The sequence below is a fragment of the Gigantopelta aegis genome, chromosome 4 (assembly GCF_016097555.1).
Source record: "Gigantopelta aegis isolate Gae_Host chromosome 4, Gae_host_genome, whole genome shotgun sequence".
NCBI lineage: Eukaryota > Metazoa > Mollusca > Gastropoda > Neomphalida > Peltospiridae > Gigantopelta > Gigantopelta aegis.
This window is the reverse complement of record NC_054702.1, coordinates 93318955-93345086: the sequence shown is the minus strand read 5'-3', so window position 1 is coordinate 93345086 and position 26132 is coordinate 93318955. Positions and strand designations below refer to the sequence as shown.

Sequence of the window (26132 nt, the reverse complement as noted above, 5' to 3'; positions counted from 1 at the left end):
ATATGAGGCGGGATACAAAGGGACGTTTTATGGGGGAGAGAGAGAGAGAGAGAGAGAGAGAGAGAGAGAGAGAGAGAGAGAGAGAGAGAAAGAGCAGTGGCTGATCCAGAAAATCCATTTAGGGGCCCCCCAATGATATGAGGCGGGATACAAAGGGACGTTTTATGGAGCTTTGGAGGGGGATCGTAAAAAAATTTAAAAATCAATATAGAATAACATGCTCCCTTCCCCTCTTATAGATCTACCTCTGGAGAGACAGACAGAGAGAGGATTCGTCACGAGTGGGTTTTTTTTAGCATGGAAACTATCAACCGCGTCTGTGCTAATCGGTAAATGAGTAGCGAATTCTATTTATAGGGGCGGGACGTAGCCCAGTGGTAAAGTGCTCGCTTCATGCGCGGTCGGTTTAGGATCCACCCCCGTCGGTAGCCCTATTCGGCTATTTCTCGTTCCAGCTAGTGCTCCACAACTGGTGTAACATAGGCCGTGGTATGTGCTATCCTGTCTGTGGGATGGTGCATATAAAAGATCACTTGCTGTCAATCGAAAAGAATAGTTTATGAAGTGGCGACATCGGATTTGCTCTTTCAAATATCTGTGTGGTCCGTAACCATATGTCTGACGCCATATAACCGTAAATACACTGTGTTGAGTGCGCCGTTAAATAAAACATTTCCTTACTTTCTCACATACTTTAACCTCAGTTTTGAAAGTAAAATAAAACCGAAAAAAAGGCAAACATTAAGGCAGATGGAACGATTTAATATGAACTTAACAGTTTTATAAACAAGAAAATAATTACCAATAGCCGACATTGTCTAACTAATGTATACGGTATGTAAATTGTTTTAAACAAGATCAACACAAATTTGGCGCGTCAAGGATTCCCTAAGTCATTGACCTAAAAACATTCAGTGTCACTGGCTTTTGTCATTCGGAGTCACTGTCAAAAATAATTCTTCTTCGCTTAGATTGCCCCTGCGCGTGCTGTAACCTCACCGTGGTTCTTTGTAATCCAGATACCGACTCCAAACCCTGAGTGAGTGCTCCGCAAGGCTCAATGGGTAGGTGTAAATCACTTGCACCGACCAGTGATCCATAACTGGTTCAATAAAGGCCATGGTTTGTGCTATCCTGCCTGTGGGAAGCATAAATAAAAGATCCCTTGCTGCTAAACGGAAAGAGTAGCCCATGTAGTGGCCACAGCGGGTTTCCTTTCAAAACTCTGTGTGGTCCTTAACAATATGTTTGACGCCATATAACCGTAAATAAAATGTGTTGAGTGCGTCGTTAAATAAAACATTTCTTTCTTTTTTTCTTTCACCGTGGTGCAGGGGTGTAAGATTATCTTTGAGAATGGCCAATACAGCACAAAATTAAAATTTTGAGTAAAAGTCAGTATCTATCTGTGATATTTGTATTTTTACATAGTCCTTCACACTGTATTTTTTATTTAACTTTTGGATTTTTATATTGATATTGACCATCACTTTGTTTTCCCCATTATCATAGACACCCACACACATTGAGTGATGAATAGGCAGCGTCACAAAATAAAGGCATACAAGAGAAATTATGGTCAACTTTCCTCTCAGGGGTGGTACTACCTGGCTGATGGTTATCGTGGAATACAGCCCACGAAATAATCTCACCTTCGTCCCAACCACACCATTCAAAGATTATTGCAGGTACATGTGACTCATATGCCCTACAAGGTTCATGCCTGCAATATGTGGATTGGGCATGTGTACTAACCAGTGTAATATGAATCCTGTGAATGTTTGCAACGTAATTAAATATGTACGTCACTTTCCCCAAAGAGAATTGGTGGGCATAAGCCTTCTCCAAAGAATCGCTTTTGTCATTATTTTGGTCTAGTATAAACTATATAAATATTATCTTAGCTATTTAAAAAAAAACACCTATGAAATTATCATTAAGCAGTAAACTACAATATGTGTTTTCATAATTTTATAATATAAACTAAATCCGCATAGTTTTTTAGAAAGAAAAAAAGACTTTTTAAAACAATATTTACTTTAAAATGCCTATTAACATGTTTTATGGCCCTGCATATCATATTCATATATAATATTGCCTTATCTGTACAATAGTTATCACAAGCTATCCAATGATATACTACATGACATGTTCTAAAGAAAAAACCTTTCACAAAATTAACTTGACCTTTTTAGAAAAAAAATAGAACCATATTGTTTTGTAATCTACATACTATGACAATTACGATCATGGATAGTTCCAAAAATTAACATTAAAGTCCCACGGAATTATAAATGCCCCTACACTACTACTACAAATATTCGAACCGTCAGAAATACACATACACAGACATGTTTAATATCTTGGGTCCCACAGTTTGCTGTCTAACGTGTCATACAGCTTGATATTCAAACGTGATCATATTTTTAGATATAATAGGTAGCATATCCAATGTAATAAACGTATGCGATACTTATCAGATAACATTCAGCTTTGATGTAAATTAATAACAGCCACGACACTACGTCGGTAGGCGTACTACGACAACACCCCAGAATAATTGACGAATGCATTCATAATCATGAAACAAGATTTTTTCAACAACAACTTTATAATGAAAGCTGACAAACGTTCTGAAAAACGAAACGTCAAACATTTTTTAAATTTTTTATGAATATTCAAAATGACGTCATGCTACGTATAAAACCACACCGACTACTGCGCCGTGAAAATGCGTGTGCAAGTCATCCGTAGTATTAGCATTATCTCGTTCGCTATAAACAGCTTTACTCTATTGAAGACTGTGCGCTATAAAGGCTAGATGACAAACAAGATAGTTCTAATGATATATAGTTGATACACTTATCTACATCTGACGTATTAAAAAAAAATCTTCATTTCCAAAAGCTTCTTACTTTTTATGTGCATCCAATTTTGGTTACTTATCGACATAACGCATTGATAAGCATAAATACTTAATGGCATTATGCTTTCAAAAATGAAAGAAAAGGAATTGCAATATAAAAAGTTAAACAAGTATTATTATAATAATCGAGTAAAAAAAGACACTTACCGCCACACATTTTAATACTTGATATTTGCTTCAGCGAGTTTTCTTAATATCAATATTTTTATCAACAGTATAGCAAGTACATTCGGTTGCATTTATAGTTACATTGGTAACAAAGGTCCTGTCTGTGGAATGGTGCATATACAAGATCACTTGCTACTAATAAAAAAGAGTAGCCCATGAAGTGGCGACAGCGGGTCTCCTTTTTCAATATATGGGTGGTCCTTAACCATATGTCCAACGCCATATAACCGTTACTAAAATGTGTTGAGCGCGTCGTTAAATAAATCATTTTCTGTTCTTTTTTTCATATTTTAAATATCTTCTCCTTTTTTAGAAAAACTGTAACTTCATATATATTTGGGACAATAGATTGTTTATCTAATTTGTTAATATTATTAATGTTGTGTTCCCGTTTGTCCCTGGGAAATGGATGAAGTTTACTACAGTATTACAGAGATAATTTATGGTTTATCTTTTCTTTGTGAATGTCATTAACGTTACGTTATACGTTTGTCCCCGGTGATGGGTGTGAAGTTTTAAATTAAAAAAAGTTTGTTTTATTTAACAACACCACTAGAGCACATTGATTAATTAATCAACGCCTATTGGATGTCAAACATTTGGTAAATTTTACATATATCGCAACATGTTTCCATTAGTAGCATGGGATCTTTTATATGCACCATCCAACAGACATACCACGGCCTTTGACATACCAATCGTGGTGCACTGGCTGGAACGAGAAATAGCTCAATGGGCAGCTAGCTTGCAACAAACTAGTTTGTTTAGGTTTAGAAATAGACAAAGAATAAGAGCAAGTCAGAGTACCATTGGACAAAATTAAAGATATTGATACAATGCTATATTCATGGCGCATGAGAAAAAAGGTAACTCTTAGAGAAGTGCAGTCTTTAATTGGGTCGTTAAGCTTCACTAACAGAGCTATTCCAATAGCAAAGGCATTCAGTTGCAAGCTGGTACATGCAACATGCAACATGCAACATACGTAAGCCTCACCACAAAATCAGATTAAGTTCCGAAATAAGGAGTGATTTAGCAATATCGTTAATTTTCCTTCGGCGACATAAGGTGGTTTCGCTTTTTCTGGATCAGTGGTGTTTGGATAATAATCATTTTAAAGTATTCACGGACAGTTCAAGGGGGTTATGACTTTGGCATATATTGTAGCAGGAAATGGGCTTATGACAGATGGCCTGTCTCTTGGAGAAACCATTGATTTAACAAGAACATAACGCTATTAGAATTCTTCCCAATTGTGGATGTAATTTGATTGTGGAAGGAAAACATCAGAAACAATAGAATCCTGTTCAACTCTGATACTGAAGCAATGGTGTCAATTTTAAACACCCAACACATCAAAGTCTCCTAATGCCATGAGGCTCGTGCGACACTTGGTATTCGAATGTTTACGGTTAAATTTGACGATAAGGGGACAGTATATCAAAGGGTGTAGAAATAGTATTGCCTATTCTTTATCTCGGTTTCATTTCCAGAAGTTTCACTTACTGGCACCAGAGGCGGACAAGGCACCAACCCCGGTACCACAGGAAGTATGGACCATTTGTGGGAAGAGGCATCTCGCTTGCTAGCCTGTTCGGATAACATAAAACGAGCATTCAGCTCAGCTTTAAGGGTGTTTTCGAGTTGATCATGATTTAGATAATGCCTGGCCCACCACAATAAGTCATATAGTTCAGTATATTGCATACATCTCTTTAAATCATAAAGCTCAACGGTTGCGCATTTCTGCAATTAGCCGAGAACACAAAATGTATGGAACGCCCGATTCTTCAGGTCATTTTATTGTACAAAACGTATTGCAAGGATTGTGCAAATCTGTCAAACGAATTGATGCTAGAGCGCCAATCACAGTGGAGATATTGACACAGTTGCAAAGAGGTCTGCTGCAGTCTGATTCTCAAATTACGAAAAAAGAAAGAAGTGTTTTATTTAACGAAGCACTCAACACATTTTATTTACGGTTATATGGCGTCAGACATATGGTTAAGGACCACACAGATTTTGAGAGGAAACCCGCTGTCGCCACTACATGGGCTACTCTTCCGATTGGCAGCGAGGGATCTTTTATTTGCGCTTCCCACAGGCAGGATAGCACAAACCATGGCCTTTGTTGAACCAGTTATGGATCACTGGTCGGTGCAAGGGGTTTACACCTACCCATTGAGCCTTGCGGAGCACTCACTCAGGGTTTGGAGTCGGTATCTGGATTAAAAATCCCATGCCTCGACTGGGATCCGAACCCAGTACCTACCAGCCTGTAGACCGATGGCCTGCCACGACGCCACAGGGGCCGGTGTATAATAATGAATGAGGGGTGTAGATTATATGTATAGTAATGAATGGGGAGTGTAGATTATATGTATAGCAATGCATGGGGAGTGTAGATTATATGTATAATAATTAATATGAGTTTAGATTATGATTAGTTACATTAATGAATGTGGAGTTTAGATTATGTGTATAATAATGAATGGGTAGTGCAGATGACATGTATAGTAATGAAAATGGAGTACAGATTTAATACTAATAGATGTGTAATAATTAATATGAGCTCCAGGTTATGTGTATAATAATTATCTATTTATTATCACGCACTGAACTTAATAAATTGTGTAACATCAACTCACTGTTCCTAGGCATGTGCAATATTTTTGGTTGTTTTTTTATCGACACCACTAGAGTACACTGATGCATTAATGATCGATTATAAGATGTCAAACATTTGGTAATTTTGATATACTGTCTTAGATTTAGCAAACCTCCTACATTTTTCCATTAATAGCAAGGTATTATTTTTATATGCACCATCCCAAAGGCATGATAGCACATACCATGACCTTTGATTTACCAGTCTTCTGCTTTCTTAAGAATAATTATTTTCTATTTTCAAAGGAAAATCGTCTAAACTTCACTTTTTTTCCTTTGTCTTTTAGATCGTCTACAACTTCCTTATTTAAAACAATATAAATGTTTTTAGACAAACAATGGTTGACAATAACGGATCCCTGATATGAAAACAAAATGCAGAAATGATGATGGACATATGGTGGCAGTTAACTGGGGTAGGCTGGGTCTGAGGTAATGATCCTTTGGTTCTAAAATATGCACCTGTTTAAGACAAAGCTTTGCAATATTATCTCCACATTTCTGTCATATTAATCGAAGTACGAGAAACAAGGGATGGGTGAAGATATTCTGGAATCCATCCGATCACTACACATGATGAGTTATTATTGTCATTCTGCAAATTTGCAAGGACGGATCCAGGAAAGTTTTGGCCCCCTTTGGTCCAACTTTTACAAAGTGCATTGGCCATACAAACATAAAGCAAAACTTACAAAATATCATTTTATGTGAGTGCTTAACAAATTATTATAGCCTACGTGTAATATAGACTGGGGGAGTGCATATTATTCAATGGGAGTGCATATTATACATACAATATAGACTGGGGGAGTGTATATTACATGTATAATATGCACTGAGGAGTGCTCATTCTAAGTATAATCTTGACTGGGGAGTGCAAATCCAGGGGAATGCAAATTGTGTGTGACATCGGCTTCTCCGTCCAGGACAGGAAAGGAGTTGGTGTGGGTTGGGAAAAGGGAGCGGGAGCATTTGTGGTGTTACTGAATTTTGAATGCCCCTTAGGATTAAGTCCAAACTATTTTATATTTGCGCAGTTTACCACGGATTGTGTGTATCTTTATATACTAATCGTGGGGCCCTAGTTGTGACGGTCAATAATCGAGTCCATCGATGTCGTTCGACGATCCAGCAACCCGTCGCACTTCACGCGATCATTTTGCTACGGATATATTCCCCTGCTTCCCCGCCCCCGTTCGATAAAGTGTTCCACGACTGGCATATTACATTCCGTGATCTGCGCAGTCTGTATGTGAAAAACAGTTCTATATGGTGGCACCGTGTTTCTTTTCTCATTTTGGACCAATATAACTAAAACTATACGATACTGTCACGGGGATTCTATAATACCCGTAACTGAATAAAACACGATTATCAAAATATCTCTCCTAACTGTATATCTATTAGATCTCTCTGTAACAGGCGGTTAAACCCTAGTATGGCTCGTCTAGGTATGATCAGAGATACGATCTTATATAAAGTATATATTATTATAGCACGTTTAGCTCACTAGAAACACAACAAAACACAATACACTTTGGAATCTGTATTATCCTACGCTGACAAATGTACAGCCGTAGTAGTTAATTAATAACAGCAATAATAACAACCCAGAACTGATCACTTAATTAGTTAATCTCTAGGTGTCTAGTTACACAATATGCGAATCACTTCACCGTTACACCACACCCACACGTGTGATAATTGAGAAACGCTTCTTGGGGAACTTAATTACTAAAGGAATTACAGCTCTATTCCTAACGGGTTAATTTTTAATTAACCCTTAACTACTCTTTCAGTAATCTTGTAACACAGAATTAATACTGGTACCTATCACAATAAAGACAATAACCTACAGTTTACCTAGGTCCACTAGGATGACTGGCTAAGCTTTATATTACCAAATACTCATATAATGTTAGAACAAAAAGTCTACGATTTACTTCGTCAGATGACCGAAGACACTGTCTAAAGAATATTGGTATAATACAGTATCAAAATATTTAAAGTCACATCAATCACATCAAGGTTATACACAGAGCAGAAATGATATTTACCAAAGTCCAAACGGACTAACGTTCCCGGGAAGCTTCCTTTTCGTTCTCCTCGATATCTCTAAAAACTAGCTATTTATTATAAAATCAGAATTCGCCTGGGGGTACAAGGCGATACCTCTCCCTATCATCTGATATTTCCACCGCGACCAAGCGGTATTATTTCTCTCTGATCGTCAGACTTACTGACGCCATCGTCGCCAAATCACGGTTGTAAAAACCGCACTCGCAGAGGCATTACGTAACTACTCGCCACATGGCCTCCACAGCTGGACTAAGTGCATATTGGAATGCCCGATCGCGCGAAGTATTACGTAACAAGTTGCCCATCTGGGCTTAAGTGCAATTAAACTGCACACGGCCCTCTAACACAATTAAAATCGCCACAGGCGAAAACAAATTTAAGAGCATGTTCCGTCACAGATACACTTAACACCCAATAGCTATAGTCTGAAATGTGTAGGGACGTTGTTCAGTATTAAAGTTTATTTTGTTTAACGACACCACTAGAGCTCATTGATTTATTAATCATCGGCCATTGGATGTCAAACATTTGGTATTTTAGTCTTAGAGAGGAAATCCGCTACATTTTTTCATTAGTAGCAAGGGATCTTTTATATGCACCATCCCACAGACATGATAGCACATACCACGGCATTTGATATACCAATCGTGGTGCACTGACTGGTGTTTTTGTGTGTGTCTTTTGAGCTGGGGGTTTGGGGGTTTGTATTTGTTTATGTTGGGATTGTGGGGGGTGGGGGTATTTGTTTCATTTTTTATTTTTTATTTTTTACGTTTTATCATACTTTGAGAAATGAAATGATTGTACAGAATCAGTATTTCGTATGCTAGGCTGAGACTACCAACTGCCACGACTTTCGTTGTATACGACTTCTACGACCGGTTAGTTGTTAATCTGATCGCACCCATCGTAAGTTGGCACTTGGGGAAATTGCAACACAACCGTCGAGTTGGTCAACTTCGCCATGTCAGTTGACAGTTTGAACCTAGCATTAGTTTTAAAAACACACATGTAAAATAAAACAATAATAACACAAAATTAAGTGCAAAATCTTTATTAACATTTGCATTCGACAATTAAATCATGTAAAATCCCAAAATATTTTAACTTCTTTTAAAACATGTCCAATACATTAAAGTATGTGACATTACTGATAAATATATATTAAAATTGCATATATGTATTAAATTCCCAATGTTTCGACTAAAAAGTCGTCGGCGGAATTAAATAAGATGCTTTGTTGCTTAATCCCAATATATCGTCATCATGTTTAAGAACTACGAACATATTGTCTTAATACGTTAATTTATTGCTAAACCAGTTTATCCAGATAAAATATGGAACCCTAATATGTGTGATTAATTTTAATAGCTTAGTGTTTTATGGCCGTCGTTTAAATTCGATCACAAATGGGCACTTGGTTTTTTCTTCTTTAAAAAAGGAACTACGTGTTCTACATGTTGTTGAGATTTAGCGTGCAATTAAGGTTAAACTAAGATTTAACTAAACATTAAACGGTGCTCCTAGCATAATAATGTAGTTAGTTAATAGTTTCATAATTTCCCTTTTTTAATCTGAATTAGTAGATATAAACTTATGCATTACACATAGATGCATTGTAACACAAACCCAGCACCCTTCCAATGGGTTCGCTGCGGTAATAAGTAATAAACACAGGAAATTGAACAAAAACATATTTGCAAGTTACTACTGACCAAACATTTTGAACGGACCCTTAAAAATATTTTAAACTGGAACGTTAAACTCATAACTTAATGGAGTTATATCTTGAAATCCGGTCAAAAGGTGCAAAAGGCGCTAAAATATAGTTTATAAAACTTAAAAAAACTATGTGTAAAAATATAAATTTCAGTAAAATCCCACCAACAATAAGTTATTATGAGCTTACGAATAGCATATAGGGGGAATAAGCCAGTCCTTTCTGTCACACAAAAACCGGAGTTACGCCCCTTTAACTCTCACTTAATTCTTTCAGAAATTATCTTTTAAAACATTTATTCAAAAGTATTCCATTAAGATAATTTAATTAAATGACTGACTTGGTATGTATAAACTAAAACTATTTACGCTTGTACTACACCAACTAAATGTTAACGTATGTGGTTAAAAACACTATATGGAATATATCAACCAAACTATGACCCCTCCCGCAAAGTATTACCGGTAATTGAAGAAAGTGGAAACTTCCATGGCTAATTTTCGATATAACCGATGTTTTTACAACATTTCTGGTTTCGCACCAAATTCTACTACTTAATTTTACAGGTACCCCATAAATGTTTCAAACACAAGGCTACATGGTGGCACAGTGCTACTAGATGAAATAAACTTTATTACCAGAGGCGGATTTAGGGGGGCAGGGGCTTGCCCCCCCCCCCCTTAATTTTGCGATAGTTAATTTATTATATATTAATTTTCATTTTTTTACGATCCCCCTTCAAACCTCCCCTAAAGTTCCCTTGGCATTCCACCTCATGTCACTGGGGACCCGCTAAATGGATTTTCTGGATCCGCCGCTGATTACCCAGAAGAAACTAATGTTGTTGATAAGAAACATTGTCATATGTATCACCAATAGCAGGACTTGTGGTTTTAACTGTTCTATCAAGAATTTTGACCAAGCCAGATGTTATTTGATTTAGTACTACCTATTAAAATCAGCTCAACGAAGCAGTAGAGTAAAAGGAGGTGCGAAATTCTGGAGAAACTTTACTATCATTACATATCGATATCAGATTCTAGCAACTTGCGCTATGTACATTTAGGTCATGCCGTATTCATGTAATAACCAAACCGAAGGGTAGAAGAACCATGTGACGTGTAATGGAGAACTATGAATTCAAAAGCAGAGTAACGTTTTCCATTTCTTGATTCGATTTTATATAAAGTTAACGCTTGGTAAGCTAGTTTCGTGAACAATAAACAGTAAAACTCTGTCAGTAAACGCCCTCCTTTTCGTCCTGTTTCTGAATAGCTAATTATCCAATAATTTAAAACGCAGAATGAAATGAAAAACAAGAGCAATGGTTCAAACCGATTCGTCTGCTTCCTACACGTCGATTGTACATTCTGCGACATTAAAACGACATGAATATCTTAACATGCAATGTGAATACAAAACTATTTACAACACAGAGCCCTGCAGTACGTTTTTCAACACCAAATGAATATACCGACTACTTCATATCTATTTCTGTGGTTTTCGTATCAAAATAGTTTGTTCTTCTTTATTAGATAGCACAAATATTAGTTATTAAATTTATATTTAACAATTTTTGCTGCAACTCTGTCAGGGCTCTGGAATCAAGCAAAGATTTACAACAGTCTATGGATTTCTGAGTATGAGTGCGTAAAACATTTCTGTTGTGTGGTGGCCGTCATGCATGGAGTTCCGACGAGCTGCTTAAGACAGATTCTGCTTGCTCTCTGTCAGGTAGCGTCTGGAGGACAACACGCGGACAATGAACACCAGACAGATGACGAGGAGGATGAAACAGGCCACTGCCATGGCAACCACTGCCGCCGTCATCTTGTTCACGGTCACACATTCCGATTCCGATGCTTGTTTCTGCTCATTGCCTGAAAAACATATTGCTCATATTATATAGTAGAGGTGCTTATAGAGTGTATGCACGTGTGTGTGTGTGTGTGTGTGTGTGTGTGTGTGTGTGTGTGTGTGTGTGTGTGTGTGTGACGGGTATGACGTTGTTCCATGTACGAGACCAAGGCGCGCACACAACCATACGTACAAACAGTCACACACACACACATACGTACGTACACATACGAACACACACACACACACACACACACACACACACACACACACACACACACATGCAAATACACACACATATCTATACATATAAATAAAATCATACATACACTCAAACATACATGCATCACATTCAAAGCGAATTGCTGTGTAAGACCTAAAGTACAGTTTGATTTGTTTATTGATACCACTAGAGCACATTAATTAGTTAATCATGGGCTATTGGATGTCAAACATTTGGTAATTATGACACACATAGAGGAGGGAACTCGATAAACAAATATATATTAGAAGCAATGAATATATATCATATTAACTTCCCCACATACCACAACCTTAATATACCAATCGCAGGGCATTGGTTGAAACCGAACAAAACAACAACAATACGACTACCGAGAGGGTTCGATCCCAGCAACTCGGGCGAACGCTCTACGGATTGAGCTAGACCCCGCCCCATATGCTTATGAAAAAAAGGTTAACGACACAACTAGAAAACACTGATTTATTAATCATCGGCTATTACCATTTGGTAATTTTTACATATAGTGAAAGACAAGAAGCCGGCTACATTTTCCCATTGCTTGCAAGGATTTTTTTATATGCTCCATCCCACAGACAGGATAGCACATAGCACATATACCAGTCGTGGTCCACTGGCTGGAATGAGACATAGCCCTTTGGGCCAACCGACGGGGATTGATGATAGACCGTCCGCGAATCGAGCGAGCGCTGTACCACTTGGCTACGTCCCGTCCCCGACAGAGCTAGACCTCGCTCCACGTGATTATGAAGGAAAATCATGGACACTTACCGTTATTGGCGGACTCGATCACATCAATCTTGTAGCGGATCACTTCGTGATTTGAATTGCCAGCCAGTGATTGAGCTGCTCGCTTTCTTCTTTTTGAGCACTGCAAAAGAAACATAAAATACAGTCACACACCGTTAATAGTACAATCGGCCTCGGTGGTGTAGTGATCAACCCCTCCAACTTAAGGTTGGTAGGTACTGGGGTCGCCTCTCGGTACCAGCTCCACACCCAGACTGAGTGTAACGACTCATTGGTTAGGTGTGATGTCACTACACCGACTTCTATCTCATTAGCTAACAATTAAACACTAACCCACTTTCCTGGTATGTTACACATTATGAATTATATATAGACATATACATATATACATGTATTCTAGGAGAGAGAGAGAGAGAGAGAGAGAGAGAGAGAGAGAGAGAGAGAGAGAGAGAGAGAGAGAGAGAGAAGCAGAATCGAATGAATCTGATATATATATGCACAAGACCACAAGTATTTCCAATTTAACGAATTTCAATACATACATACATACATATATATATCGACTGTAAAAACGTGCGTTGGTATATATATATATATATATATATATACTGAAAAAGTTACCTCATGGATGTCCGATACCAATGAATACACCCAAGATGGTCCAAAAAGTCGGTAACCAATGTAGTATTTAACTAACTTGCACTTATTCGTAAAGAATATTTTAATCATTAAAGGGACACTTACGACTACCGTAAGGTTGCTTTGCGGAACGGCTGTAACGTTTACGGTGCCAGTTGTAAAACTCACCTTAAATCACTACAATTAACCTCAGCTACAGTTACTTCGTGGAACGAGACCCAGGTCTGGTGCTTATTAAACTTTTAATAGTCTGAGACACTAATGGCATAACAACGTCATACGAATTACATACGTCTGACGTCATTTGAGATTGAGTCTGGTCCAGTTTCCGTGATATAAAACTTTTAGAGTCCAGACTCAATCTCTAATGATGTCATACACCTACAATTTGAATGGCGTTTTCATGACATTAGTGCCTCAGACTCTATTAGAATCTCGAGTCTAGACTCCAAACGTTTACACACACACACACACACACACACACACACACATACATACATATATATATATATATATTGGCGTATATCGCGTTTTGATTTTTCTTTTAAACGGGATTTACCAATACAATTTCATAAGGATCAATCACGTTTTGCAGCAAATCAGCGGGCCTACGATTAGCCCTTACTGACATACAATAATGGCTTTAACTAAAAACTAGAACGAAAATGGTTTATATCGCGTTTTGCGCCTGAACTCTTCATATACATGTATATATTGAAATTCATCAAATTTGAAATACTTGTAGTTTGTGTAGGTGAAGGTGATACGATGCTGAATAGTCTTCAAATATTACAAACCGTGGCGGCGTCACAAGTGGTGTCACCAGTCAGACATGTCTTGATAGTGAACGACCATTCCAAATTTGCGGCGTCTTTAAATTTCACAACCAACAGTTTGGCTTCGGCTACAAGGAGGCTGGTACTACTTGTGGCCGGAGTACCAAAGTATGCGCCTGTATTGGACGCAGGACACCTGAAATTATATCATATACATATTTTGATATATAGTATAGCCTGATAAATTGAACAAAAAAATTTATAAAGTAAAATTGTTTATTTTTCAACACTGTATGAAAATGTAGAAACCTAATATGCATGTTTTCTGTCAAATGCATCATAGAATTCGCACCAAAACAGTTGGGCTACTTTTGTCGTGATTACTAGGATAGACTGTGAATTTTGTTACCATTAAGTTCAATATCTGTTTTCTTTACATAACGCAAGTGTTCTATTGATGCGAGGTCGGTCTGGGATCGATCCCCGTCGGTGGGCCAATTGGGTTATTTTTCACTCCAGCCAGTGCACCTCGACTGGTATATCAAAAGTCGTGGCATGTATTATCCTGTCTGTGGGATGGTGCATATAAAATATCCCTTGCTGCTAATCGAAAAGAGTTGTCCATGAAGTGGCGACAGCGGGTTTCCTTTCTCAATATCTGTGTTCACAGGCCAAACAATGTCATTACAGTGACAAATTGTATAAAATAACCAGGCCAAATAATCTGATTACAGTGACAAATTGTATAAAATCGCCAGGCCAAACAATGTCATTACAGTGACTAACTGTATAAAATCACCAAGCTAAACAATGTGATAACTGACATATTGTATAAAACTAACATGCCAAACATTGTGATTACAGTGATCAATTGTATAAAGTCACCAGGCCAAACAATCTCATTACAGTTACAAATTGTATAACATCGCAATTATGAGGTATGAGACAGAATATATTAGTTTGTAATTACCCAGCATCAAAAATCACTTTTGCTGTTTGACCTGTGGCCGAAACTTCAATTTTCTCAATTCTGATTTTTTCTAATCCTGAAATAAACAACAAATGAAGATTAACTAGCTTGTACTTATATTATAGTCTATACCAAAACCTCTTTTGTGGTTTTCTGAACTGTAATGTTCAAAATAAGATGGGGATATTCAAATTATATATAGCACAATATAACAGATATGTATTACTTTTTATTGCAATATTAATTGATGGTAAAACACAAGCACTCATATGACAAGGGATTGGCATTAAAGATTATAGCCAAGATAGTGATGTAGGTCCGGAGGAGTCATGGGTAGGCAACAGGGCTGGTGCTTATCGATTTGAAGTTTTCGATATGTGCACTAGTAACGGGTGAAACCCCCGCGATTCGCCAAGCATGCACGAACCCGACGTGGCATGCTCCTGATAACATTTTGGGGGATCCTGTCCCATTCCTCTTGGAGAGCGGCGCCTAATTCAGCCAAGTTGGTTGGCTGACGTTGACGTTCTCGGAGATCGTCCGATGATGTCCCATATGTGCTCAATGGGTGAAAGGTCTGAGCTTAGGACTGGCCACGGTAGTGTGGTGATGTTCTGTTGCTGCAGATATGCTGTCTAATTATAGAACACATAGAAAACTTTATTGCGTCTCTTTTTTTCTGTTTCCTTTATTCTTTTTTTTTTTTTTTTTTTTCAATAATATTTATTTCTGTTCATATTTTAATTACAAAAAATATATCATTGTCGTAATATGTATGTATTTTGGAGAAGGCCTAGTAAGTTGTGTAACTTGTGCCTAATCCATTTGTTCTTTAAAAAGCAATAAAATATGTTTCAATCAAGCAGATATGCAGTGACCAGTAGACTCCGGTGAGCACGGGCGTCCTCGTCCTGAAAAACAAAATAGGGTCCAGCCTGATGTGCGAAGGGCACAACGATGCTAGGATGTTGTCACGGTAGTACTGCCCAGTGACCGTCCCATGAACAATATGCAGCTATGTTGTGGCAGTCATGGTGATGCCAATCCACACCATAACGGACCCTCCTCCAAATCGATAATGAGGACGAACGTTGACGTTGGCGTAGCGTTCATTGGAACGTCACCAGACGCTGTCGTCGATCATGGAAGTCTAGTGTGAATCTGGACTTGTCTGAAAACATTACCGAGCCCAATGCCTGTTAGCCCAATGTTTACGACGTGTATACCATTGACGTCTGGCAGCAATGTGTCTCGCAGTCAGATGTAGGGTCGACATGCATGGATGCTACTTCTATGCAGTCTGTTGCGAATAGTCACTGTAGACACTGTAACGCCAGTTGTAACACGGTGTTCTCTTGCGATTTGATTGGCTGACTGACCTCGATTCCTTAACGTGTAAGTCCTAATGAAGCGGTCCTGAACCGGAGTTGTGGCCCTTGGCGTCCTGAACGGGAACCATTATCCACACTTCTAGTTTGTCGATATCGGGTCTACAATCGGCTAATGACTGATAGTGACACATTAAGTCTACGGGCCACAATTTGCTGGGTGGTGTCAACTTGGAGCATGCCTACAGCCCTGATACGTTCCTGACGTTGGAGACGTCGCATTGTTGAAAAGTTACACAATGTTGTAAAGAATGTGACAGCAAGGGTATGATTTAGTGTTCCAGTAACAAACAAGAAAGAATATATTGCCACAGTGTACACACAACGTATACTCAAACTAAGTGTTCAATTTCAAATCACACACTGCGCACGTGTAAAGTCAGGTCACGTGCTTTGCGATCAAAACAGTCGGTGCGGGGTTTTTTCATGTTCTTTGAGTGTAAGCATTAACGTACATTGTGCACGTATTTTGAGTTTTATATCTCATTTCATTCTATAATTATCCCCTACGTATTTTTAAAAGTATATATACATTAGTGATGTTTTAATTAATCTAATCCGTCGATGATTCCTTGCTTGACCTACTTGATCAAGTTAACCGATTATTTATTACATAACACTAACCTTACTATAGTAATACAGACCATTCTGACCTTGCAATAACAAATATATATATTGAACATATAAGTAAAACAAAATCTAGCATGCGAACTACCGCACGTGTTCACTCAAATGACGTCATGACCCACACAGGACATTCAGTGTTCATTCGATTACACATACTTCAACTAAAATTTCCGAACGAAATAAGTTGTGTTACTTAATTGAACATAATATACAAAGGCGGTATGTAATAAATACAGAACAACATACCAGTTGTTTTGTCATGTTATTTATTGCATCGTTTATAGTACGCAATATTTATACCACTAGTATACTGTGTTGTATAATAACAGGAAGTTTAATATCAATCTACGTGATCTCCCGCGTAACACGCCTCACACGTGTGATGTGTATCTAGGTCATGAAAATCCCTTTGCACGGGCCTGTGTATAAAAGTATAAAGTAATTGGCAGGTAGTGAGAGAAATACAAGAATAGCCCTTATATTACATAGATATATCTACTGTATGCTTAACGTGGACAAATATGTTACCGGTATGTTATGTTTGACTGTACAATAGCAGACTTTTTCTTGCCAAATAATTATCATGAACATACCATCACTTCCGGTTATGGTGAAGGTGATTACTGCTCCGATGTTTTGAGGTGAGGTGTCAGGATTAGCCGACAATGTCACAAGTCCTAACTCATCCGCTCCCGTTACTTCTCCAAAAGCGGTACTGAAAACAAAATGTGTGATTTAACACGATGAAATAATTTTCTACAGTACTTAAAAATTAAATCTCAAACTGATTGAAAAAAAAAAACACTCACAGAAAAAAAAGAGTACAATTTATTCTTTAAAAATATATAGTATATATAGGGAATACCTGGTTACTGTCTTAAGATATCGGCTTTATCCTGCGAAGGTTAGAATGACAAATGTCGCGAGGATCTGCTGTACGGCGTTCGCCATTCGACGTGAGCAGAATAAAGTCGATGTCCTAAGACGTAACCAGTTATTTTATTTATCCTCCAATCCTACATATCATGGAAAAATTAATGACATAAACCGGGGTGGGGTTTTTTGTCACCTAAAATATCTATACCGCCTAACAAAATAGTTATTTTAACAATTTAGTTAGTTAGTTAAATATAATATTATTAAAGGTATTATTTTAATGTTGTTATATTTTAACAATGCGTTGTTTGTTTACATCGAATTGTCACATATCAACATTTATTTTCTGATCATAAATAATGTGAAAGTAGTTTCGTCCTGAAAATATAGAAATTTAAATTTATCTTCTCGTATTATCTTGCCAAATATATATATGCATGAACTTTATTATCTTGCCAGATATATATATAATATAATATATAAATTTTGGGATAACTATGTTGTATGTGACCATTTGTGGACGTTAATGCTGGTTTTACTGTCGCAAATTAAGTTTTACCTTTCATAAAATTTAGAGGAATATGCATTTTGCTTCAGAAACGTTTTGTAAGGTGATATTTTAAAAGTAATTACGTTCAAGTAAACAGCGACCAATAGCGTATCAATATGTATATAATCTGTTGGAGAATCAATTTCCAATATGTTAGTCCTGGTGTTAGTGTCTCGAATGCAGTTGATTAGCCAATCACATTTCGCGTTACATACAGACTATTATCCTGTTCAATTATTTAGACCCAAAGTTTTTTGCAAATGTTACGTTTATTTCCTATTCGATATTTGTTTTCTTTGCATTTACATGAAAACAAACCCTAACCCCGACAGGTGTTATATACAAATCATCATATAAAATGCACGAAGTTGACTTAATTCCACTTTTTAAAAATCTCTGTGTCTTTTGAATGCACGTTATTTCTCCTATAAATAACTACGGTCATTTGCATATCAAAAGCATCATTCTATAGTGCGTTTCAAACTAATGTTCGGTTCTATCGTCCTATCCGCACAGATCGTAGTATGACCTATATTTAAGAAAATATCTGTAAACATGAAGCAGGCGCGGATTCAGGTGGGGAGTTCAAGTGACAAAACCTCAGTTTCAAAAAAAAATATGTATCAAATATTATAATTATATTGTGGAATACACAAGCGCGCGCGCTGAAGGGAGAGAGAGAGAGAGAGAGAGAGAGAGAGAGAGAGAGAGAGAGAGAGAGAGAGAGAGAGAGAGAGAGAGAGAGAGACGTCATTTATGTAACGACGCACTCAACATATTTTAATCTATGGTTATATGGTTATAGGGAGAGAGAGAGAGAAGAATATGGTATGCATGCGATTGGTGGAGGTGTGACCCTCTGCACAACCCGAACCCCACTTAAGGCTTCTTTTGTATATGGAGCGGGACGTAGCTCAGAGGTAAAGCGTTCGCTCATGGTAGGTCGACTGATCGATCCCACATGGTGGACCCATTGGGTTGTGTCTAGTTCCAGCCTGTGCACCACAACTGATGTATAAAGGCTGTGGTATGTGCTATCCTGTCTATGGGATGGTGCATATAAAACGTCCCTTATTGCTTATCAAAATTGCTTATCGGAAACAGTGGCCCATGTGGCGGTAGAGAGTTTCTTTCTCACTGTCATAATGCTCCTTAACCGTTTTGTCTGACGCCACATAAACGTATATCAAATGCGTTGAGTGTGTCGTTAAATAAACATTTCTCTCGTATGTATGTGTAGTCTATATGCATTTCTAATCGATTAGTTTATAGGTTGTTAGGTTGTTTGATAGTGAATGATATGGAAATAAATTGTTTTTGGTGTTAAAGAGTTCATGCATACATTAAAGTAATACTCCTGATGGGTATGGAGAAATAACTTAATCAGTCGACGAACTCATTTCTTCATCACTATCTTCGTTAAGGGGAACTATCACAGGGGGTATTTTATTTCTTATAAAACTATTTTGTTTTCTTAAATCTTCTTCGATCTTTATTACATGTTTAACTGCGTCAGAGAAGTGTGTAGGTGTTACAGAGTTCAATGCATGTGCAAGTTCTCTCCGCACCGTGGTCATTTTACCATCATTATGACGAGCTATGTGCCCTTTGACTTGACTCCAGATCAGTTCTATCGGATTGAGTTCAGAATGTCTTGGCGGCAGTCTTAGACACAAGTGCCCATGGCGTTCAGCAATATCATCAGTAACAAATTGCTTTGCACATTTGTTACTTTTCACAAGTTCATAAAGAACTGGCTTTGTCATGTTACTCTCAAAAGGTATATTTTTGTTTCGTAGCCACGACTGAATTTCTTCCTTTTTAGCGTTTAGTGCAGGACATCGTGTAATCTCAGTTAATTTGTTGTGGTAGCTTGCGTTATCCATGACGATAACAGAAGGTTCTGGTAGAGAAGGCATAAGTTGTTCTTCAAACCATTTGATGAAATTGTCATGATTCATCTCACCATGATAGTCTCCGTCTGTTTTTTTAGCCTCAAAGATCAATTCACAGCCATCTATCAATCCATATTTATCACAGCCAGCATGACAAATAATAAGTCTTTTTCCCTTCCCAGTCACCGAGCAGAGTTTAGGAACTCGATCAGCAGCGTCTGATTTCGGCAGGTGATTGGCGGTACTTGTGCCCGGGTGGATATCTGTCCAGTGGTGGGATGTTGTGTGGTTGACATTCACTCAGGTCTCATCTTGATACACTATTAAATACCCCTGTTCTCGTAAACTGGATATTTCATGGAGATAGGACAGTCTCCTGTCTGATATATTGGCGTCCTCAAAAATCACTTTTCCGGTTGTAGACATATGTTGGTATTTAAAATCGAGGTCATGGAGTGTTCTTCGTAAAGTTGATATGGATATGTTGATTCCACATTCCTCCCTTAAAGCCACGTTAATCTTATGTAATGTAGGTAATTCGCCCTCTCTATAAAATTTGTATACTCGTCGTCTAATAACATCTTTATCAAATAAATCGATGAGTTTTCGGTCGCGTTTTTTAACAGTGATTTCTGTGCTTGGATTCGTAGAGCTTAGATTTTTCACAGTTCTTATTACTGTTGAAACCGAAACTTTAAGTGCAGCGGCAACTCGATCGACAATTCGATAAGAAGCATACCTAGGTCTACCGCGCTGATATTCATCTTCAAAATAATCGAAAACGTTCTTAATACACGATTTTACATCAACTGAAGTGTTTTTCGATTTACCCATATTTTTCCTCAAATAACAATAACAAGAATGTCGACTAATACATTTTCAATGAATTTATATACCCTACCTAACTTGTATTTTACGTGGTTTACACATTGCTACAATAGCACGTGCAGTCATAGATCGAAATAATGATGTTATTGACCAAGCAATGCTATCGTATTTTGAACATTCAGGGCTGTGTCTGCGGGATGAAAAAGTGGTTGAACCCATACGAGTCCGAATAATAGCCCTTTGGTTTTTCGCATTACAAATGTAACACCCCACCCCTAAACCCCAGCCCCTAGCACCACCCTAAATACTATATATATATATATATATATATATATATATATATATATATATATATATATATATATATATATATATATATATATATATATATATATGTATATATATATACGTATGAGTTCTCAATTTAGAGGCAAATTAAATAACATTTTTTATTATTATTTGATGTTGGTGGCCTTTGACATTTTATCCCCCCCCCCCGGTCTTCTGGGTCCGGCCCTGCATTAAATTTATTTATGAATTTGGAAAGCACATTCCTGCGGTGTGTGAGGTGATTTGTGTTTATTACTGTGCTACACCTCAGTTGTGTTAGGTTAGGTATGGTATGCTAATATATAATTGATATAATAAAATAAAAATACATAATACATTAGCTAAATTTATTAAATATAATGCACCTACAAGAAAGGGTTACATGTTCTGTTTGTTTACATCTATGTTTAACGGAAAGATTAGACAATGCTGTTACACACTGCAAAACAATAATAACCTTGATTTAGTGAAACAAGCTATAATGGCCTTCACGTACCCTCAGATCCCAATGTTTTGATATGCAAATGACCTTAGTTATTTATAGGAGAAATAACGTGCATTCAAAAGACACAGAGATTTTTATAAAGTGGAATTAAGTCAACTTCGTGCATTTTATATGATGATTTGTATATAACACCTGTCGGGGTTTGGGTTTGTTTTCATGTAAATGCAAAGAAAACAAATATCGAATAGGAAATAAACGTAACATTTGCAAAAAACTTTGAGTCTAAATAATTGAACAGGATAATAGTAATCTAAACAGGCGCACTAAAAGAGAAGAACATCATCCGCAAACTGTGTGAATCGGCGAAGTTTGCGGATGATTTTGTTTGTTCATACTTAGCTGAACGTAAAAGAAATACCAGACAATACTTATAATTAAATTTGAAACATAATATTTACTAATAAGAGCACTGAAAGTTAATATTTTAGTTTGAATTATTTTTGGTTCTTTAACAATAAGGCTATCAATATAAAGTGACGTCATCAGGTGTCACCTTCCCTCACAATGTTATTTTTACATTCTGTGAGAAATTAATACTCACTTTGCTACGACTGAGTAAATGGGGTGACGTTAAATTGTAACGAATGTGACGGTAATTTAATAATTCAATTAACGATTGTCTGTTATTTCTTTTATGTTCATCGGGGTATGAACAAACAAGAATCATCCACAAACGCTGTGAATCAGCAAAGCCGTTCTCACATAAGTTTGCGGATAATTTTGTTTTTCATACCCAGATGAACGTAAAAGAACTAACAAAATTAATAATACTTATAATTAAATATGAATCGTACTTGCTATAAATAACACAAAAAGTTCATACTTTATTTTGAATTATTTTTGGTCCATAAACAATAACGCTCAATAAAACAACTTGCCCATATCAAATGACGTCATCGGATATGACGTTCCCCGATGACGTAAGTTTTATCTTATTCGAGAAATTAACAAACTCCCGTTGATACGTCTGGACCAATAGGATGACGTTATGTTGCAATGTTTATTTAATTATTCTTAAATGGTATTTACTGTTGATTTTGGGTATAAAAAATACTAAACAAACTTACTCATCATTCTCAGTTATTGAAACTATAGAGTGAGTCACTTGTGTTACTTTGTTGTGTGTGCAGGTAACTTTAATAATGAAATCTGCAGTTGTCACAACGGCTGCATCTTCTACAACAATAAATTTCCGTTCCCATGTCGTTATATTCTGTTAAAGAAATGAATACTAGGTTATAAACAGAATATCACTTGTCTTGCACGTTATTGCACTCAAACTGAACATAGTCCCCTTTTATTGTCTCTCCATTATTTGTATTATTACATTTGATTATTAATATTCTTTTCCGACATCGTATCATCTGTCTACATAATAGGGTCGACGCAGACACGTAAGAACAGGGAGGGAGATGGTAGGCACCCACACGATGCCCAAAGCATTTGCCTTTTGACCAACTATTACATTATTTAAATTCCAAAATTCACCCCTCCACAAACACATACACTATAGCGAGTCATTCACTAATTCAAATGTCGTTCCTAAGGACCTGCAACGTCATCAAATCTAGCCAGTATATAACTTTATCCTACAAACACTGTAGACATTGGCAAAATATGATGACTGGATAAATAGTTATTATTTCTTATCAGTGACTAAAATATAGGTTAAGTGTTATAATATATATAATTGACTCATTTGCATTTTCTTTTGCCGCTATGTTAGGACAGACAAGAACACACCAGGCCCGTGCTTATGAAAGTTTAGGCCCAAAACATACCGGATGGGGGCTTGGGCCTGCATCTGGCGAGTATGGTACCAGTCGAAAATAAAACGCGCTGAATCAAATGTGAGAACACACAATGCGTTTGTGCTGGCGCGAACTACAGATATAGCGACAGACGACATAGAACATGCGCTATAAGTTCACACTGCCAGACTGGCAACTGCACAATCTCCGAAACGTACTCCTTCATTTTTGTTAATAAACAATAGGAAAGCTATATATTAATCAATGTAGAATTTTCATAATTATTGTTGGTGTTTATAGAATTAATTCATTTAAAGATATGAACACATTGATAACACGTTACAGTTAAAGACCCAGCCGTCAAAATACACCTGCCATTGTGTTTTTGCCACACACGCCAGACCCAGATTCAGATCCAGACCCAGCTTCTGGGCCTTAAGACTCAAGACTGCCCTCAAATGACATCACACGCATTCAATTTTTATGATATTCTCATGACGTTAAAGTATCAGTCTCTAACACCAGACCAGGCCTGGTGCTTATAAAACTTTTAGAGTCTAGACTCGAGACTGTAATAGAGCCTGAGACAAACGTCATGACAACGCCATACAAATTGTATGTGTGTGATGTCATTAGAGATTAGTCTTGACTCTAAGGCCCAAAAGTTGGGTCTCTAAAAATTTTATAACCCAGGCCCCGTTCTTATAAAACTTTTAGAATCTAGACTCAAAACTCAAACAGATTCTAAGACTAATGTCAAGACAACGCCATACAAAGTGTATGAGTTTGACGTCATTAGAGATTGAATCTAAACTCTAGAGGTTTTGTAAGCACGGATCCAGATATGGGGGCCAGTGGTAAAGCGCTCGCTCGATGAGCGGTCGGTGTGGGATCGATCCCCGTCGGTGGGCCCATTGGGCTATTTCTCGTTCCAGCCAGTGCACCACGACTGGTATATTAAAGGCCGTGGTATGTACTACCCTGTCTGTGGGATGGTGCATATAAAAGATCCCTTGCTGCTAATCATGAAGTGGCGGCAGCGGGTTTCCTTTCTCAATATCTGTGTGGTTCTTAACCATATGTCTGACGCCATATAACCGTAAACAAAATGTGTTGAGTGCGTCGTTAAATAAAAAAACATTTCTTTCTTTGGATCCAGATATAGCCTACAGAAACGAATATCCTTAGAAGGAAATTGTAGATCAACTAGAAACACAATGTTTTAGAGGACTGCGTGCCAGTGAGTGCATGAAACGATATGATTTGTTTCTTATAGTAATAGGTCTGGATAATATTAGGTGGGAAAACAAAAATATACATAAACATATAAAACTAGCAATGTTAATTTAAAGGATATATTGAGTAAATATTACAAAATATAAACAATATCACATCATCAATACAACAATAATAACACTGTACCTGATAGGGGCAGTTGACCCCTCCACTCCCACCACCCGGGAAATACTAAAATGTTCCCTTTTTAGTTCAATAGTGCCATTTTTGTCTAACTGGAGAATACTCATATCAGTATTATTGCGACTTTGTACTTTTTTTTAACACCCCATCCCAATCAGTTAATCAATGGCTAGACTATAAAACCCCTTTATTTACTATAACCAGATATAATAAATGAACTACGTACTCCAGTTGTTGCTGTAATCGCATCACCACAGGCGGCGTCTCCTGTGTGGTCTACAGCTTTAGTGTAAGGACCGACACCAGTTCCAGCAAGGGTGCAGGTAGGTTTTTTGTAAACGTATACTCCGCCATTAGGAGTAAATTCAGGTGTGAATGACACATCCATATTGGTACTTGAACACGTCGCAGCAACTGGAAACATATAAATAAATAAATAAATAAATAAATAATAAATTGATAAATAAGTTGATAAATAAATTGATAAATAAATATACATTCGAATCCGCATTCGTGGTCACCTGTTTATTGCGGCCATCTGTCTGTGGCGGTCACCTCTCTATGGCGGACACTTTGATGTCCCCCAACGTATTTTACTATATGTATTAATTATGTATGACAACAACCTGCTCAACGCGGCCAGCGGCCACAATTTTCCAATCAAAAGACGAAAATGAACTTCTGTCGCGACCACAAAATTGAGTCGGAAAAATGGTCGCAACAATTGAACTGACAAATTCCGACTTTATTTCATTAATTTCATTACAATTTATTTTCGTGCTGATATCCAATTAAGGTTCAAGCACGCTGTCCTGGGCACATACCTCAGCTATCTGTGCTATCTGTTCAGGACAGTGGGTTAGTTGTTTGTGGTTAGTGGTTAGTGAGAGAGAAGAGGGTGTAGTGGTCTTACACCTACCCACTGAGTCGTTAAACCTCGCACTAGGTGGGAGCCGGTACCGGGCTGTGAACCCTGTACCTACCAGCCTTATGTCCGATGGCCTAATCATGACACTACCGAGGCCTGTATTCCGAGTTTAAAGCAGTTTCTCAGCTAAAATGTCGACAATCAGGTACACTTTTTAATACCGTTAGTCTCATGTCGCCACGTGTGTGGTTTATATATATATATATATATATATATATATA

At 37.4% G+C, this 26132-nt stretch overlaps 1 protein-coding gene across 2 annotated transcripts in view; it reads right to left on the bottom strand.

The window, feature by feature from the left end:
• Positions 1–26132, bottom strand: part of LOC121371446 (EGF-like domain containing protein 2) — a 137133-nt gene that overhangs the window by 90773 nt on the left and 20228 nt on the right. The window contains exons 5-11 of one of the 2 annotated variants that reach the window (XM_041497338.1): positions 25210–25397; positions 22881–23026; positions 17423–17544; positions 14815–14890; positions 13866–14040; positions 12451–12550; positions 8879–11440 (exon numbers count right to left, since the gene is read on the bottom strand). In XM_041497338.1, the coding sequence (XP_041353272.1) occupies positions 11265–11440; positions 12451–12550; positions 13866–14040; positions 14815–14890; positions 17423–17544; positions 22881–23026; positions 25210–25397 (983 nt within the window). In that variant the 3' untranslated portion in view covers positions 8879–11264. Of the gene's footprint in view, positions 1–8878; positions 11441–12450; positions 12551–13865; positions 14041–14814; positions 14891–17422; positions 17545–22880; positions 23027–25209; positions 25398–26132 lie in introns of those variants that run through there. The other variant, XM_041497336.1, reaches the window with a different exon arrangement.